This window comes from Stegostoma tigrinum, chromosome 9, assembly GCF_030684315.1.
Source record: "Stegostoma tigrinum isolate sSteTig4 chromosome 9, sSteTig4.hap1, whole genome shotgun sequence".
NCBI lineage: Eukaryota > Metazoa > Chordata > Chondrichthyes > Orectolobiformes > Stegostomatidae > Stegostoma > Stegostoma tigrinum.
In genome coordinates, this window is record NC_081362.1 from 92781794 (window position 1) to 92795641 (window position 13848).

Consider the following 13848-nt stretch of genomic DNA (forward strand, 5'->3'; position numbering starts at 1 on the left):
CTCCCATTAGGGTCTTTCTACCCTTAGAATTTCTCAGCTCTATCCATGCTGACTCTACATCTCCCGACTCGATGTCCCCCCTTGCAAGGGACTGAATATCATTCCTCATCAACAGGGCCACCCCACGCCCTCTGCCCACTAGTCTGTCCTTTCGATAGCACGTATAGCATTGAACATTCATTTCCCAGGCCCTGTCCACTTGAAGCCACGTCTCAGTTATCCCCAGAACATCATACTTGCCAACTTCCAACTGAGCCTCAAGCTCATCCACCTTATTTCTTATGCTTCGTGCATTTGCATATAATATTTTTAATTTGTTTCTCCCCTCACCCTTCCTATCAATCCCTATTTCACTTGGCCATACTGTACGATCCCTTCTAGAGTTTTCTGCTCTGTTGATTCTGTTGTCTTTCTTAACCTCTCTTATTCTCACTTTCCCTTTAACTTGATTCTTAAGTTTCCAGTTTGTTCCCCTCCACCCCAACTACTTAGTTTAAACACACCTGTGTTGCAGTGGCAAACCTGCCTGCCAGAAAGCTGGTCCCCCGATTACTAAGATGCAAACCGTCCCTCCTGTACAATTTATCCTTACCCCAAAACATACCCCAGTGATCCAAGAATGTAAATCTTTGCTTCCTGCACCAGTCCCTCAGCCACATGTTCAAGTCCATTATCTCTCTGTTCCTGCCCTCTCCAGCCCGAGGAACTGGAAGCAAACCGGAGATAACCACCCTGGAAGTCCTGCTTTTCAGCCTTCTTCCGAGTTCTCTGAAGTCCCGCTATAGAATGCTCCTCCTTTTCTTCCCGACGTCATTAGTGCCAACATGCATCACCACCTCTGGGTCTTCACCTTCACCCTTGAGGATTCTCTGCACTCTATCAGTGATGTCTTGGATCCTGGCACCAGGAAGGCAACACACCATCCTCAAATCTCGCCTGGTGCCGCAGAAACCCCCGTCAGTCCCTCTCACAATGGAGTCCCCTATTACCACAGCTCTCCATGATGTCTGACTTCTCGGCTCTGCCTCAACACCAATTTTTGACTTGCAGATCTGTCCACCTCTCGGACTGGCAGTGTCGTCTGTCTCGACAGTTTCCAAGACAGTCAGCCTGTTTACAATAGGTGCTTCCCCTGGGGTCTCTTGTACTTCATTCAAGTTTGGAAAGGATTCAAGGACTTGGAGAAGGTGCTGGGAAATTTACTACAAATGTGCAAGATGACAAACAAGGACAGGACAAATAAAATTAATGATAGGGATCTGAGTAGTGATGTAGGACAGAGAGACCTAGGGGGTTCAGGTACATAGTTCTTTGAAAGTTGCACCACAGGTGGGTAGGATGGTTAAGAAGGCATTTAGCACACTTGCCTTCATTGCTCAGACCTTTCAGTATAGGAGTTGGGACATGATGTTGAGGTTGCACGGACATTGGTGTGGCCTCTTGTGGAGTACTGGATACAGTTCTGGTCGCTTTGCTGTAGAAAGGATATTATTAAATTGGAGAGAGTTCAGAAGAGATTTGTCAGGACATTGCTGTGAAAGGAGGGTTTAAGATATAAAAATAGACTTCATAGGCTGGGACAATTTTTGCTAGAGAGTAGGAGGTTGAGGGGTGACTTTGTTGAGGTTTATAAAATAATGAGGGACGCAGATAAAGTGAGTGACATGTGCCTTTTCCTGAGGGTGGGGGAGTTCAAAACTCAGGGGCATATTTTTAACGAGAGGAGAAAATTTTAAAAAGGACATGAGGGACAATTTTTTTACACAGAGAGTGGTTCTTGCATGGAATGAGGTCCCAGAGGAAGTGATGATATGGGTACAGTTACAGTGTTTAAAAAACACTTGGGTGCGATCATAAACAGGAAGGGCTTGGAGGATGTGGGCCAAACGCAAGCAGGTGGGACTAATTTACTTCAGAAAAATGGTTGGCATGGACTGGTTGGACCGAAGGGTCTGTTTCCACGCTGTATGATGCTGTGATGGGTGAACAGTGTCTAAGTGGTTAGCACTGCTAACATAACAGCACACGATCCCAGGTTTGATTCCACCCTTGGGCGACTGTCTGTGTGGAGTTTGCACATTCTCCCCGTATCTGCGAGGGTTTCCTCCAGATGCTTCGGTTTCCTCTCACAGTCCAAAGGTGTGCTGATTAGGTGGATTGGCCGTGCTAAATTGTCCCATAGTTTTCAGGGATGTGGAAGTTATATGGATTAGCCATAGGAAATGCAGACTTATGGGGATAGGTTGGGCCCTAGGTCGGATGCTCTTAGGAGGAACAGTGTGGACTCAGTAGGCCAAATGGCCTCTTTCTACACTATACCAATTTAATGATGAGGGACTTGAAGGTCAGAGAGACTGGAGAAATCAAGTGCTTCTTAGAGCAGAGAAGCAGATGAGATTATAAAATACAAATCCTACCAAATAGGATGGAATTTGAAGACTAAATAAAATGAAAGTTAAATACATTAACTTTAATCTTGAATGGAGCAACCATAAATTTGTCTTCCTCGATGTTAAAGTGAAACAATTTCTGATGGTCAGGAGGTGGGAATGGAATTATCTAAGAGCACAGCTAGGACAGAATTGACAATGAAGCTCAGGAGAGATGAGAATGCTTTTTTGAAAACAGCAAACTATGATCTGGAATCTACACTGCAGTTGTAATTTAAATTATTCTTGCTGAAAAAATGACATTCCACTTCTACACATCAGGACTGACACAAGAATGCCAAACTTCAAAAGGAACTATAATTTACTTTGCAAATGAATAGGGTGCCGATTGGTTGGCTCAGCAACACTGGTTAGTGTGTTGCTGTGGAGAAACCTCTCGGGAACTATTGAACCCAACACTTTGATTTAATGCAAAAAAAGTCACACTAGCTTTTGTGCTCCTGAGATGCTGCTTGGCCTGCTGTGTTCATCCAGCTTCACACTTTGTTATCTTGGATTCTCCAGCATCTGCAGTTCCCATTATCTCTGATCACAATATCTGAACATGCTCCTTTTAACCTTGTAGAGGACAGGCCCCTGCATGTGACTGTATGAAGCTTACAGTAAGTATTCTTGACCCATGTTGGTCATCCTAGATTTCTTGTAAGTGGAATCGTTTGTGCAGACGGGATTGTTCAATAAGTGCTGTCCAATCGTAGAATTACGATGCATTTTTTTTCCCCTTTATTCTTAATGGGATGAGGGTATTGCTGGCGTGGCAGCATTTATTGCCCGTCCCTAATTTCCCAGAGGGCAGTTAGAATCACATGGATGCCAGACCAGGAAAGGATGTCAGTTTCCTTCCTTAAAGGACATTAGTGAACCAGATGGGGTTTTCTAACAATCGACAATTGATTTATTATCATCGTTAGAGACTTAATTCCAGATATTTTATTGAATTCACATTCCACTGTCTGCCATGGCAGGATTTGAACCTGGGTCCCCAGAACACAATCTGGGTCAACAGTCCAGCTGTAATACCACCAGGGCTAATCCTTTAACCCAGACTCTTTCAAAGCCAGCCTTTTATTACTACTGTGAAACTCAAGTGGAGGAGTCAAACCTTGGATTGTTGGAGATCCTTGGAGGGCTAGATCACAGGGAGAAAGAAACAGAAAGATGTATTGACTGGGGACATGAGAAAGGAAGCAAAGAGTTACAGCCTGGAGGAAATGGTGTTTTTCTTTGCTGGAGATGTTGTGGAAAATGGCAAGAGATAAAAATAGAGAGAAATCAGGAATTGTGTTGAATGGCAAACAACTTGAGGTTTGAAAAGGAAGCCGAAGGTAGGATGAAGTTCCACACTTTTGATTGCTTGCAAAAGGCCATAAAACAAGTCTCCCCTGTAGACTTTATGTTCTTTTCTTTGAAATAGCTCTGTGGAATCTATTACACCCACAAGAGGTTGGACAAGACCTCTGTTTGATGTTACCTGAAAGATAATACATTTGGCAAATTTTTTCTTCAGTCTTTCATGGATGTGAGCACATTTTTCAAATTCAGCATTATTGCCAGTACCTATTTCCCCCTGAATTTGATTATTTTAGAGGGCTGTTAACATTGCAGTGTGTTTGGAGTGGCCAGATTTCTCTCCTGAAAGAACATCCATGAACTGAATGGGCTTTTAAGTTTTGTGTAACTTTTAATTCCAGACTTTAAAAGTGAATTTAAGAATCTACCAGCTCCCTTGGTGGGATATGAACACATCACCCCAGAGTATTAGTTTGTGAGCTTTGTGACATTGCCAGTGTGCCACCACCCTCCCCAAGTATGTCACTGGGGCATTAACTCAAGTCTCAACAGGGCTACATGAGCCCCTCACCTTTTGAGTCAGAGGTGCTGGTGTTGGACTGGAGTGGACAAAGTCAGTTTTGAATTGCCTGTTACTTTGGTCAGACGCTTGGTATGTACCACTTATACCTTTCAGATTATTCCAGTCTTTATTTCCAGCACCAGCTTATTTTTATTCTATTGTAATTGTCTCTCTGCCTCACTTCTTTGGATTACAGGTCATCCCTTCACTGGTTATTCAGCTGTTGACACTTTACCCTAACGCTCTTGGTCACCCGCAGAGACTTATTACCAAACACTCCACTCACACCAGTTGTATGATCTTTTGATCTTTCTACCCTTGATCTCTTTGCCTATAAACTCTGTGTCAATGTGTTCTCTCTCTCACTGGACCTGATGAAGGGGCTATCTCTGAAAGCTCGAGTGATTTCAAATAAACCCGTTGGACTATAACCTGGTGTGGTGTGACTTCTGACTTCTGACTCAAAGACCAGAGAGCCATCAAATGAATCATGACTGACCTGGAGCAATCCTTAGTTGGTTGGAGGAAGCTGAATATAAAATTCCGACTTGGATTTCATGATTCCTGCCATTAATGCTTTTGGATTTGACTTTCCTTGGCTACATACTTGGATTATTTGGACCGTGTTGAATCCATTGCAGATCCTTACTGCCATGTTTACCTAAAAAGGGGACAATAACAGGGAGATTGAATTGAACCAAATTTCACAAATGTGTTGCAGATGTTGTGCGGCACAAATCTCTAGTTAAGTCGGCTGAGTTACAGTTAATGGAGACATAAACCTGTTGTTTAACTTGAAGCATGAGCTCTGGCCTAGGTTTAAGCCAATAAGTAGCTTCAAGTGAGTTTAGAGATCAGGGCTAATCCTTTAACCCAGACTCTTTCAAAGCCAGCCTTTTATTACTGCTATGAAACTCAAGTGTAGGAGCCAAAAATTGGATTGTTGGAGATCCTTGAAGGGGATAGATCACAGGGAGAAAGAAACAGAAGGATGTATGAACTGGGGACATGAGAAAGGAGGCAAAGAGTTACAGCCTGGAGGAAATGGTGTTTTTCTTTGCTGGAGATGTTGTGGAAAATGGCAAGAGATAAAAATAGAGAGAAATCAGGAATTGTGTTCAATGGCAAAAAACTTGAGGTTTGAAAGGGAAGCCAAAGGTAGGATGAAGTTCCACGCTTTTGAATGCTTGCAAAAGGCCATAAAACTTAGAAGCATTGTAGACCATTCAGCCCATTGGGTTTGCTCTGCTATTCAATGAGATTGTGAGTGATTTGTTAATCCCCAGCTCCATTTTCCTTCTCTATAACCTTTGATTTCATTTGTGATTAAAAACTTATTCTCAACCTTGAATATACTAAACCACCCAGCCTTGACAACCATCTGTGGTAAGGAATTCGATAGATTCACTAAGTCTCTGTGAGAAGAAATTCCTCCTCAACTCTATTTTACATATGCAATCCTTTATTTAGAGATTACGTCCTCTGGTTCTAGACTCTCTAGAAGGGGAAACAACCTTTTTATGTGTCTGTGCTGACATGTTCCCTAAGTATGTTTCAATAAGTTTGCCTCTCATTCTTCTATATCTGAACAAGAAAAGAACTAACCTACTCAACCCCTCCTCATGAGACAATCCCTCTATCTCTGGTATCAGCTTCCAATGCCAGTATATCTTTCCATAGAAAGGTGGCCAAAACTGCTTACAACGTTCCAGCTGTGGTCTAACCAGTGCCTTGAATAGAATTGCCAAAGCTTCCCTACTTTCATACTCCATAGCCTTTTAAATAAAGGCCAACATTACTCTTGCCTTCCCTGTTACCCTAGCTGAGCTTAGATCCTTGCAGTTTGTGATTCATGGAAGAGGCCTCCCAAATGCTTCTGTTCCATAGCTTTCTGCAGTTTTTCTCCATTTAAAATTCCATAACATTGAAGAACTATCTTGTTGTGAACTCGTGATACCAAGGCATACAAGTCTATGGAACAAGTGCTTTAAAAAGAGACTAGAATAGTTCGGCCCTTGTTTGTGACTGGCATGGACACGATGGGCTGAAGGGTCTTTTTCTGCACTGTAGCTCTCTATGCCACTGAATAATATTCAACTCTTTTATTCTTCCTGCCAAAGTGCATAACCACATATTTTCTCACACTACATTATATCTGCTATGTTTTTACCCACTTGTTTAAACTGTCTGTATCCACCTGCAGACTGTTTTTATCATTCTCACCTCTTACTTTTCTATCTATTCTCGTGCCATCTGCAAGTTTGGCTGCAGTGCCTTCACTTTCCTCATCATAGTGATTAATGTATATTGCGAATAATTATGGTCCCAAAACTGACTGTTGTGATGCTCCGCTAATTATAGGTAGCCATCCTGAAAACACTTCCTATTAGCTAGCCAATGCTCTTTCCATTCTAGTATATTACCTCCAACACAATGGGCTACTATCTCATTGAGTAGCTCAATGTGTGGCACATTATCAAACACCTGCTGATAATTCAAATACATTGCATCTACTGCTTCCCCTTTATCTATCCTGCTTGTTAACTCCTCAAAGAAATGCTAGCATATTGGTCAGGTATGATTTTCCCTTCATGATCGTGTTTTGTATTTCTAAATGCTCTGCTTTTACATTCTTTGTAATATACTCTTAACAGTTTCCATAACAACATACATTAAGCAAATTAATCTATTGTTACCTTTTCTTTGTCTCCTTCCCTTTTTAATGAAAAGTATTATGTTAGTAATTTTTCCAGCCCTGACGATTCTTAGAAAATTACTATCAGTGCATTAACTGTCTCTGTAGATACTTCTTTTAATATCTCAGTATGAATTACATCAAATCTAGTGGATGGATCTCTCTTAAGCCATATTAGTTTTCCTGTCACTCTTTTCTCAAAATAGTTATTATATCTCTTTCCTCTCCTCCTTGATTCCTCAGTATTAGTGTTTTCTACAGTGAAGATGGATGCAAAAAAATGATTAAATTCTCTGCCGTTTCCTGGCTCCCCATTTCATTACAGGATCCACATACTGTAGAAGCAGGCCATTCAGCCCGTCGAGTCCACACTGATCCTCCAAAGTGCATCCCATCCAGGCCTATCCCCCTCTCCTATCCTTACATTTGTCATGGCTAACCTATCCAGCCTGCACATCCCTGGATACTATGGGAAATTTAGCACAGCCAATCCACCTTAACCTGCACATCTTTAGAGTGTGGGAAGAAACCCATGCAGACACAGGGAGAATGTAAAAACTCCATACAGAGAGTCACCCATGCGCCACCTTACCTGTACTTGTCTCTTTCTTTGTATATATTTAAGGAAGTTCTTGCTTTCCATCTTGATATTACTTGCAAGTTTAACCTCCAAGTTTATTTTCCCTTCAACACTATTTACTTTTTAGTATTTTTTGTTGCTTTTTAAAATATTCCCAGTCTTCTGGTTTTAACACTAATCTTGTCCATATTATATGTTTTCTCTTGCAGTCTGATGCTATCCCCATGTCCCTGCTACATGGTTGCCTCTTGCTACAATCCTTCTTCTTTAGCAAAATGACACCGAAAAGAATATGCATGAGCATGAAAACAGTGCAATGTACCTCAGCCAACCTTGATCTGATTGAGATTCAAGGCAGTGGTGAAATTCATGCCTACCGTTGACGGAATAAATAAGGAAAAGCTGTTTTCAGTGTGTTGATAACCTGAGGAACACAGGCTTAAGGCTGGTTGGTGAAAGACCTGGAAATGGTCAGACATTAATAATTTTACACAGTAACTTGTTGTGATCTGGAACGTGTTAGTTGAAAGTATGATTGAAGCATATTCAAGTTTCAAAAAAGGAATTTGAAAACAGAATTGAGCATAGAGTCATACAGCATGGAAACAGATACTTCAGTCCAACTCATCTGAGCTAATCAGATAACTTAAACTGATCTAGTGCCATTTACCAGTGTTTGGCCTGTATCCCTCTAAACCCTTCCTATTCATTTACCCATCCAGATGCCTTTTAAATGCTGTAACTGTACCAGCCTCCACCACTTCCTCTGGCCGCTCATTCCACTCACGCACCACCCACTGTGTGAAAAAGTTATCCCTTAGTCCCTTTTAAGTCTTTCTCCTCTCACCGTAAATCTATGCCCCCTAGTTTGGGACACCCCTACCCTTGGATAAAGACCCTGGCTTTTAACCCTATCCATGTTCCTCATGATTTTATAAACCTCTCTCAGGTCACTCTCAGCCTTAGACACTCGGAGCAACGATGGAAAAAGAAGGAAGGGACGAAAGAGAAAGTGCTAAACGTATAATGTTACTGGTTTGCTAAAAAGCCTCTTGCTGTGCTAGAATGTTCGTTGGATTTATTGACAGGAAGTGATGTCACTGGCTGGGCCAGCATTTATTGCCTGTCCTTAGTTGCTCTTGAGAAGATGGTGGTGAGCTGCCTTCTTGAACCGCTGCAGTCCATTCATTGTAGACAGATCCACAATGCTGTTAGGGAGGGAATTCTAGATCTTTGACCTGGCGGATGAGAAGGAATGGTGGTATATTTCTAAACCACGATGGTGAGTGGCTCAGAGGGGAACTTACACGGTGTGGTGTTCCCATGTATTTTCTGCCCTTGTCTATCGAGATGGTAGTGACCGTGGGTTTGGAAGGTGCTGTCTAAGGAGCCTTGGTGAATTTCTGAAGCACACTAAGCATCAATGGCGGAGAAAGTGGATGTTTGTGGATAAGATGTCAGTCAAGTGTGTGGGTTTGTCCAGGAAGGTTTCAATCTTCTTGAATGTTGTCAATACTGTACCCATCCCAGCAACTGGGGAGTATTCCATCATACTCCTGACTTGTAGGTGGTGGGCTGGCTTTGGGGAGACAGGAGGTGAGTTACTTGCCACAGGATTCCTAGCTTCCATAAACTCTGTAGCTCTATAAACATCAGAACTACTGATTTATTTATTAAATTTCACCCCTGGCCAGTTGGCTTCCTTTTCTTTATTATTCCAGATTTTCAGAGTTCAGGTTATGATTTTTACCTAACAGTGTTTAACAATTTGTTTCTCATCTGTGTCTAGGCTGAAGGAATCGAAAAGTCTTTCTCTCAGGCTCTGTTCATTGCCCCAGAAGCTGGGGGACAGCTTTGGTCCAAGGAAGTGCAGTTCACATTTCCAGAAAATGTGGTGGTAGGCAGCGAAATTGCCCACGTCACTGTGATCGGTAAGCCAGCCCTGGTTACTTATATCAAGATCTCTGAATTTCCTCTTCAGAAGATGATAAAATTGCAATATGAGAATCAGATTCGAGCATCCAGCTGTTTAATCCTATTTGATTGCTCAGTTCAATCAGTCCTAATTGATGCCTTTAATCCATTTACCTGCCTTCTCTTGATAATGGGAACTGCAGATGCTGGAGAATCCAAGATAACAAAGTGTGGAGCTGGATGAACACCAAGCAGCACCTCTCTGATGAAGGGTCTAGGCCCGAAACATCGGCTTTTGTACTCCTGAGATGCTGCTTGGCCTACTGTGTTCATCCAGCTCCACACTTTGTTACCTGCCTTCTCGTGACAGCTCTAACCAACAAAATGTATTCATTTTGGACTTGAAAACTCCTTTTGACTCCAAGCGTTCATAGTCTCTTGAGGGACAGAGTTCCAGCTTGCCACTCTTCCTTATGTGAAAAATGCTTTTTGGTTTCATTACTTATCTTATGATCATTTCCCTTGTTCTTCATCCACCTATGAGATGAAATCATTTCTCTATATCTACACAGTTAGGTCCTTTTAACATTTACAACAAGTTCATTAGATCATCATTTATTTAATCTTCAGTGGCCATGATGTGGAAGTGCCGGTGTTGGACTGGGGTGGACAACGTCAGAAGTCACAGGTTATTGTCCAATAGGTTTATCTGATATCACAAGCTTTCAGAGCACTGCTCCTTCATCAGGTGAGGTGAAGAAAAACACACAGGCACAGGCAGAGATATCAATGGGCAGAGAGATCAAAAGATCATTCAGTCATCCCTCTGCCCCCACTTCTCTCTAAACAACCACCAAACCTGAAACAGACAATTGTTCGCAGCAAACTACCCGGCCTTCAGGACAGCATCAACTGCAACACTATACAACCTGCCATGGCAACCTTTAGAAGACAACAATAGAGAATCGCCGAACAGAGGCTGAGAGCCAAGTTCTGTATCCATGAAGATGGCTTTAACCATGATTTTGGGTTCATGCCATTCTCCATGTGACTGCACCATACTGTTCTGTACCTGTAAAATCTTCCTTACTGTCCTGTTTTAATACCATTACCTTGATAACTTGTTATAATCTCTCTACCTTAATTAATTTATATAGTTTTGGATCACTTATTACTTTGGTCAGACCCTCGGCATGCGAGTCTTATACCTAGCATGTTATTCCAGTCATTTGGTTTGTGTCCAGCACCATCTTATTTTTAATTTTGTATAGTTATCTTTCTGCCTCAATTAATTGGATCATAGCTTATCCCTTTCACTTGCTATTCAGCTGTTGACACTTTACTCACACCATCTGACACTTTTGATCACCCACAGAGACGACTTTTTCAGCCTGTCGACACTCCACTCACACCATTTGTATGATCTTTTGATCTCTCTGCCAATAAATTCTGTGCCTTTGTTCTTTTCTTCACTTCACCTGATGAAGGGACAGCTTTCCGAAAGCTTGTGATTTCAAATAAACCGTTATTTTGGACTGTAACCTGGTATCATGTGACTTCTGACTTATTCTTGAGTGTGGTAGCAATCAGGTTATGTTGCTAAACCAGAGACCCGTGTTTTCGACAGGCATTATGGAACTGTTTGCATTGAAAGTGACAAGCGAAATGGATCCTCGAATTGAAAGATTTTCATCTGCATGGGTCAGTACACAAGCCCAAGTGGTACTTTCAGGAAGGAAAGGTGCCATCCTTGTTCACTGTGTTCTCCATGTGACGCCAATCCCACTCTTACCCTCTGAAATGGGGCTAGCAAACCACTCAAATGTACCTTTGATGGACTTGTGTCCTCGTAGATAAAAAGGTGTATGATGTTAAGGCTAGGGGTTGGGTGACTATCAATTGAGATGTACAAGATGAAGGTCATTGTATTTAGCTGACTGCAATATGCTACAGAGAACTTAAGGATGATTTAATGACAAATGATCACTGTTGTATATTTTATACTCGGTTTCTATGCAGAGATGATACTGATGTGTATGTGTGTAGCAGGTTTTATTCACAATGCTCTAAGATACCTGTTTCATTCATTTTTAGCTCATTGTTGACAATTCTTTCAACAGCTTTTCTCTACTTTGCCGTGTCCTCATTGAAACTTAATCAAACGAGCATCAATTTTGATAAAACACTGCAACCATAATTTTCATTAAGGCTAAGTCAGGGATAAAAGAAATAGTTGAGGAATTTAAAGGTGGTCATTTATTTGGCAATGACAAGGAGCTTGAGGAGAGACTCAAAGAACAGAAATGCTCCTCTCTGGAAAACAGTTAGCTGCGAGGCAACTGAATAAAGGTCTTTGAAGCTATGAGTGGCTTTGCTTTGGAGCATGTAAGGAGAAGCTGGATTAAAGTGTGTCGGCATGAGGAATAGAAACACATGCTAATATGTGGAGTTAAATTGGAGGAGGCTGGGACTGAACATAAGCACCAGCACAGACCAGTTGAGCTGAATGGCCTGTTTGCGTACTGTCTGTATGACGTGATGCGTTGACTGTGCCTTTATGACAAGAGAGAGGAGTGACACCAGAGTGTCCAAGGGAGGATGACAATACCTGGGGAGTGGGTGTCTTTCACAATGCCAGCCAACAGCACCTACTGATGCTTAGTCTCTGACCATTGGACAGATAAAATCTGATGTCGCCTTGGTGGTCAGTGTGGCAATAGGAGCAGGTATTCAACAACAAGGTGCTTCATAGATTACTGACAAATCTAGTGTCCAATTCACTGGGCTCAATCCTCTAATTATTATCAATGCTTCCAGTTTTGAGAAGCATGTGTTTTTCATCGGAATGCTATGCTGTGGCTAACAGGTCTATTTTCAGCAAGATTCTTTATTATTACAAAGAACCCTTCTTTTTCTTCCTTCTGAATTCAGTTGTTTTCACAGCACACATCTGCATCTAATTCATGTCATCTCCTAAACAGTCGTTTTGTTTAGACTGCCATGTGGCCAGATATGGAGTATTTTCCAGTTTCTTTTCTTTTAATTCTCTCTGTCATTGTTCCCTGCCCTTGCCTGAGAACATTGTTCTGCATTTGGCTGCAGTTCAGTAGGCAGTGCTTGCCTCTGCCTGGAATCATACTGTCACACAGCGTGGAAATAGACCCTTCAACCTAACTCGCCCATGTTGACCACATTGCCAAACTGAGCTAGTACCATTTGCCTGCATTTGGCCCATATCCCGCAAAAACTTTCCTGTCCATGAACCTGTCCAAATGTCTTTTAAATGTTGTAATTGTACCCCCCTCTACCACTTCCTCTGGCAGCTTATTTCATAAATGCACTGCCCTCTGGGTGAAAGAGCTGTACCTCAGGCCCCTTTTAAATTTTTGCCCTCACCTTTAACCTATGGCCCCTAGGGACTCCTCCACACCCCATTCACCTTGTCTATGCCCCTCATGATTTTGTAAACCTCTATAAGGCCAAACCTCAGCCTCCTATACTCCAGGTGGAAAATAGTCCCAGCCTCTCCTTATGACTGAAATCTTCCAGTCTCAGTAACATCCTTGGAAATCCTTTTCGCACCCATCCCATTTAATGACACCCTTCCTAGCACAAGGTGAAGGGTCACTCGGCCTGAAACATTAACTCTGACTTCTCTCCACAGATGCTGCTGACCTGCTGAGCTTCTCCAGCAATTTCAGGTTTTGATATTCCTCTTTGTTTCTGATTTACTGCAACCACAATTCTTTTGGTTTTTAATTTGACCAGAATTATGTGCTGTTGTTCAAAACATATGCTAGCATATTGTTCAAATGGCCCTACATTGTTGATCAACTGGGTTGGAGCATTTCAGCGACTAAGAGAGGCTGGATAAGTCCTCCAGCTCCACACTTTGTTATCTCTGACTCCAGCATTTGCAGTTCTTGCTATCTTTCGATGAGCTTGGGTTATTTTCTATAGAGCAGAGACGTCTGAGAAACAACCTGATGTAGTTGTATAAAATTATGAGGGTCATGGGCAGAGTGGATAGAAAGTCGCTTAGTCAAAGGGTCAATAACAGGGGGGACATAAGTTTAAGGTGGAAGGCAGGAGGTTGAGAGTGGTTTTGAGGAAACATTTCTTCATCCACAGGGTAGTGAGGGTCTGGAATGCACTGCCTGTGACGGTATTTGAGGTGGGAAACCTCACAACCTATAAAGAGTGCTGGGATCAGCGCTGAAGTGTCATAATATACAAGGCTTCGGGCCTAGTGTGGGAAAGTGGGATAAGTAGAGATTTAGTGTAGCTTTGGGAGTGCAGACACAACGGGCCAAAGGGCCTTTTCTGTACCATAGGATTCTATGATCCTATAACAATG

The 13848-nt window shown here is 42.2% G+C and overlaps 1 protein-coding gene across 3 annotated transcripts in view; it reads left to right on the forward strand.

The window, feature by feature from the left end:
* Positions 1 to 13848, forward strand: part of cd109 (CD109 molecule) — a 123847-nt gene that overhangs the window by 67451 nt on the left and 42548 nt on the right. For all 3 annotated transcript variants that reach the window (XM_048536354.2, XM_048536357.2, XM_048536355.2), the window contains exon 22: positions 9367 to 9508. In XM_048536354.2, the coding sequence (XP_048392311.1) occupies positions 9367 to 9508 (142 nt within the window). The remainder of the gene's footprint in view (positions 1 to 9366; positions 9509 to 13848) is intronic.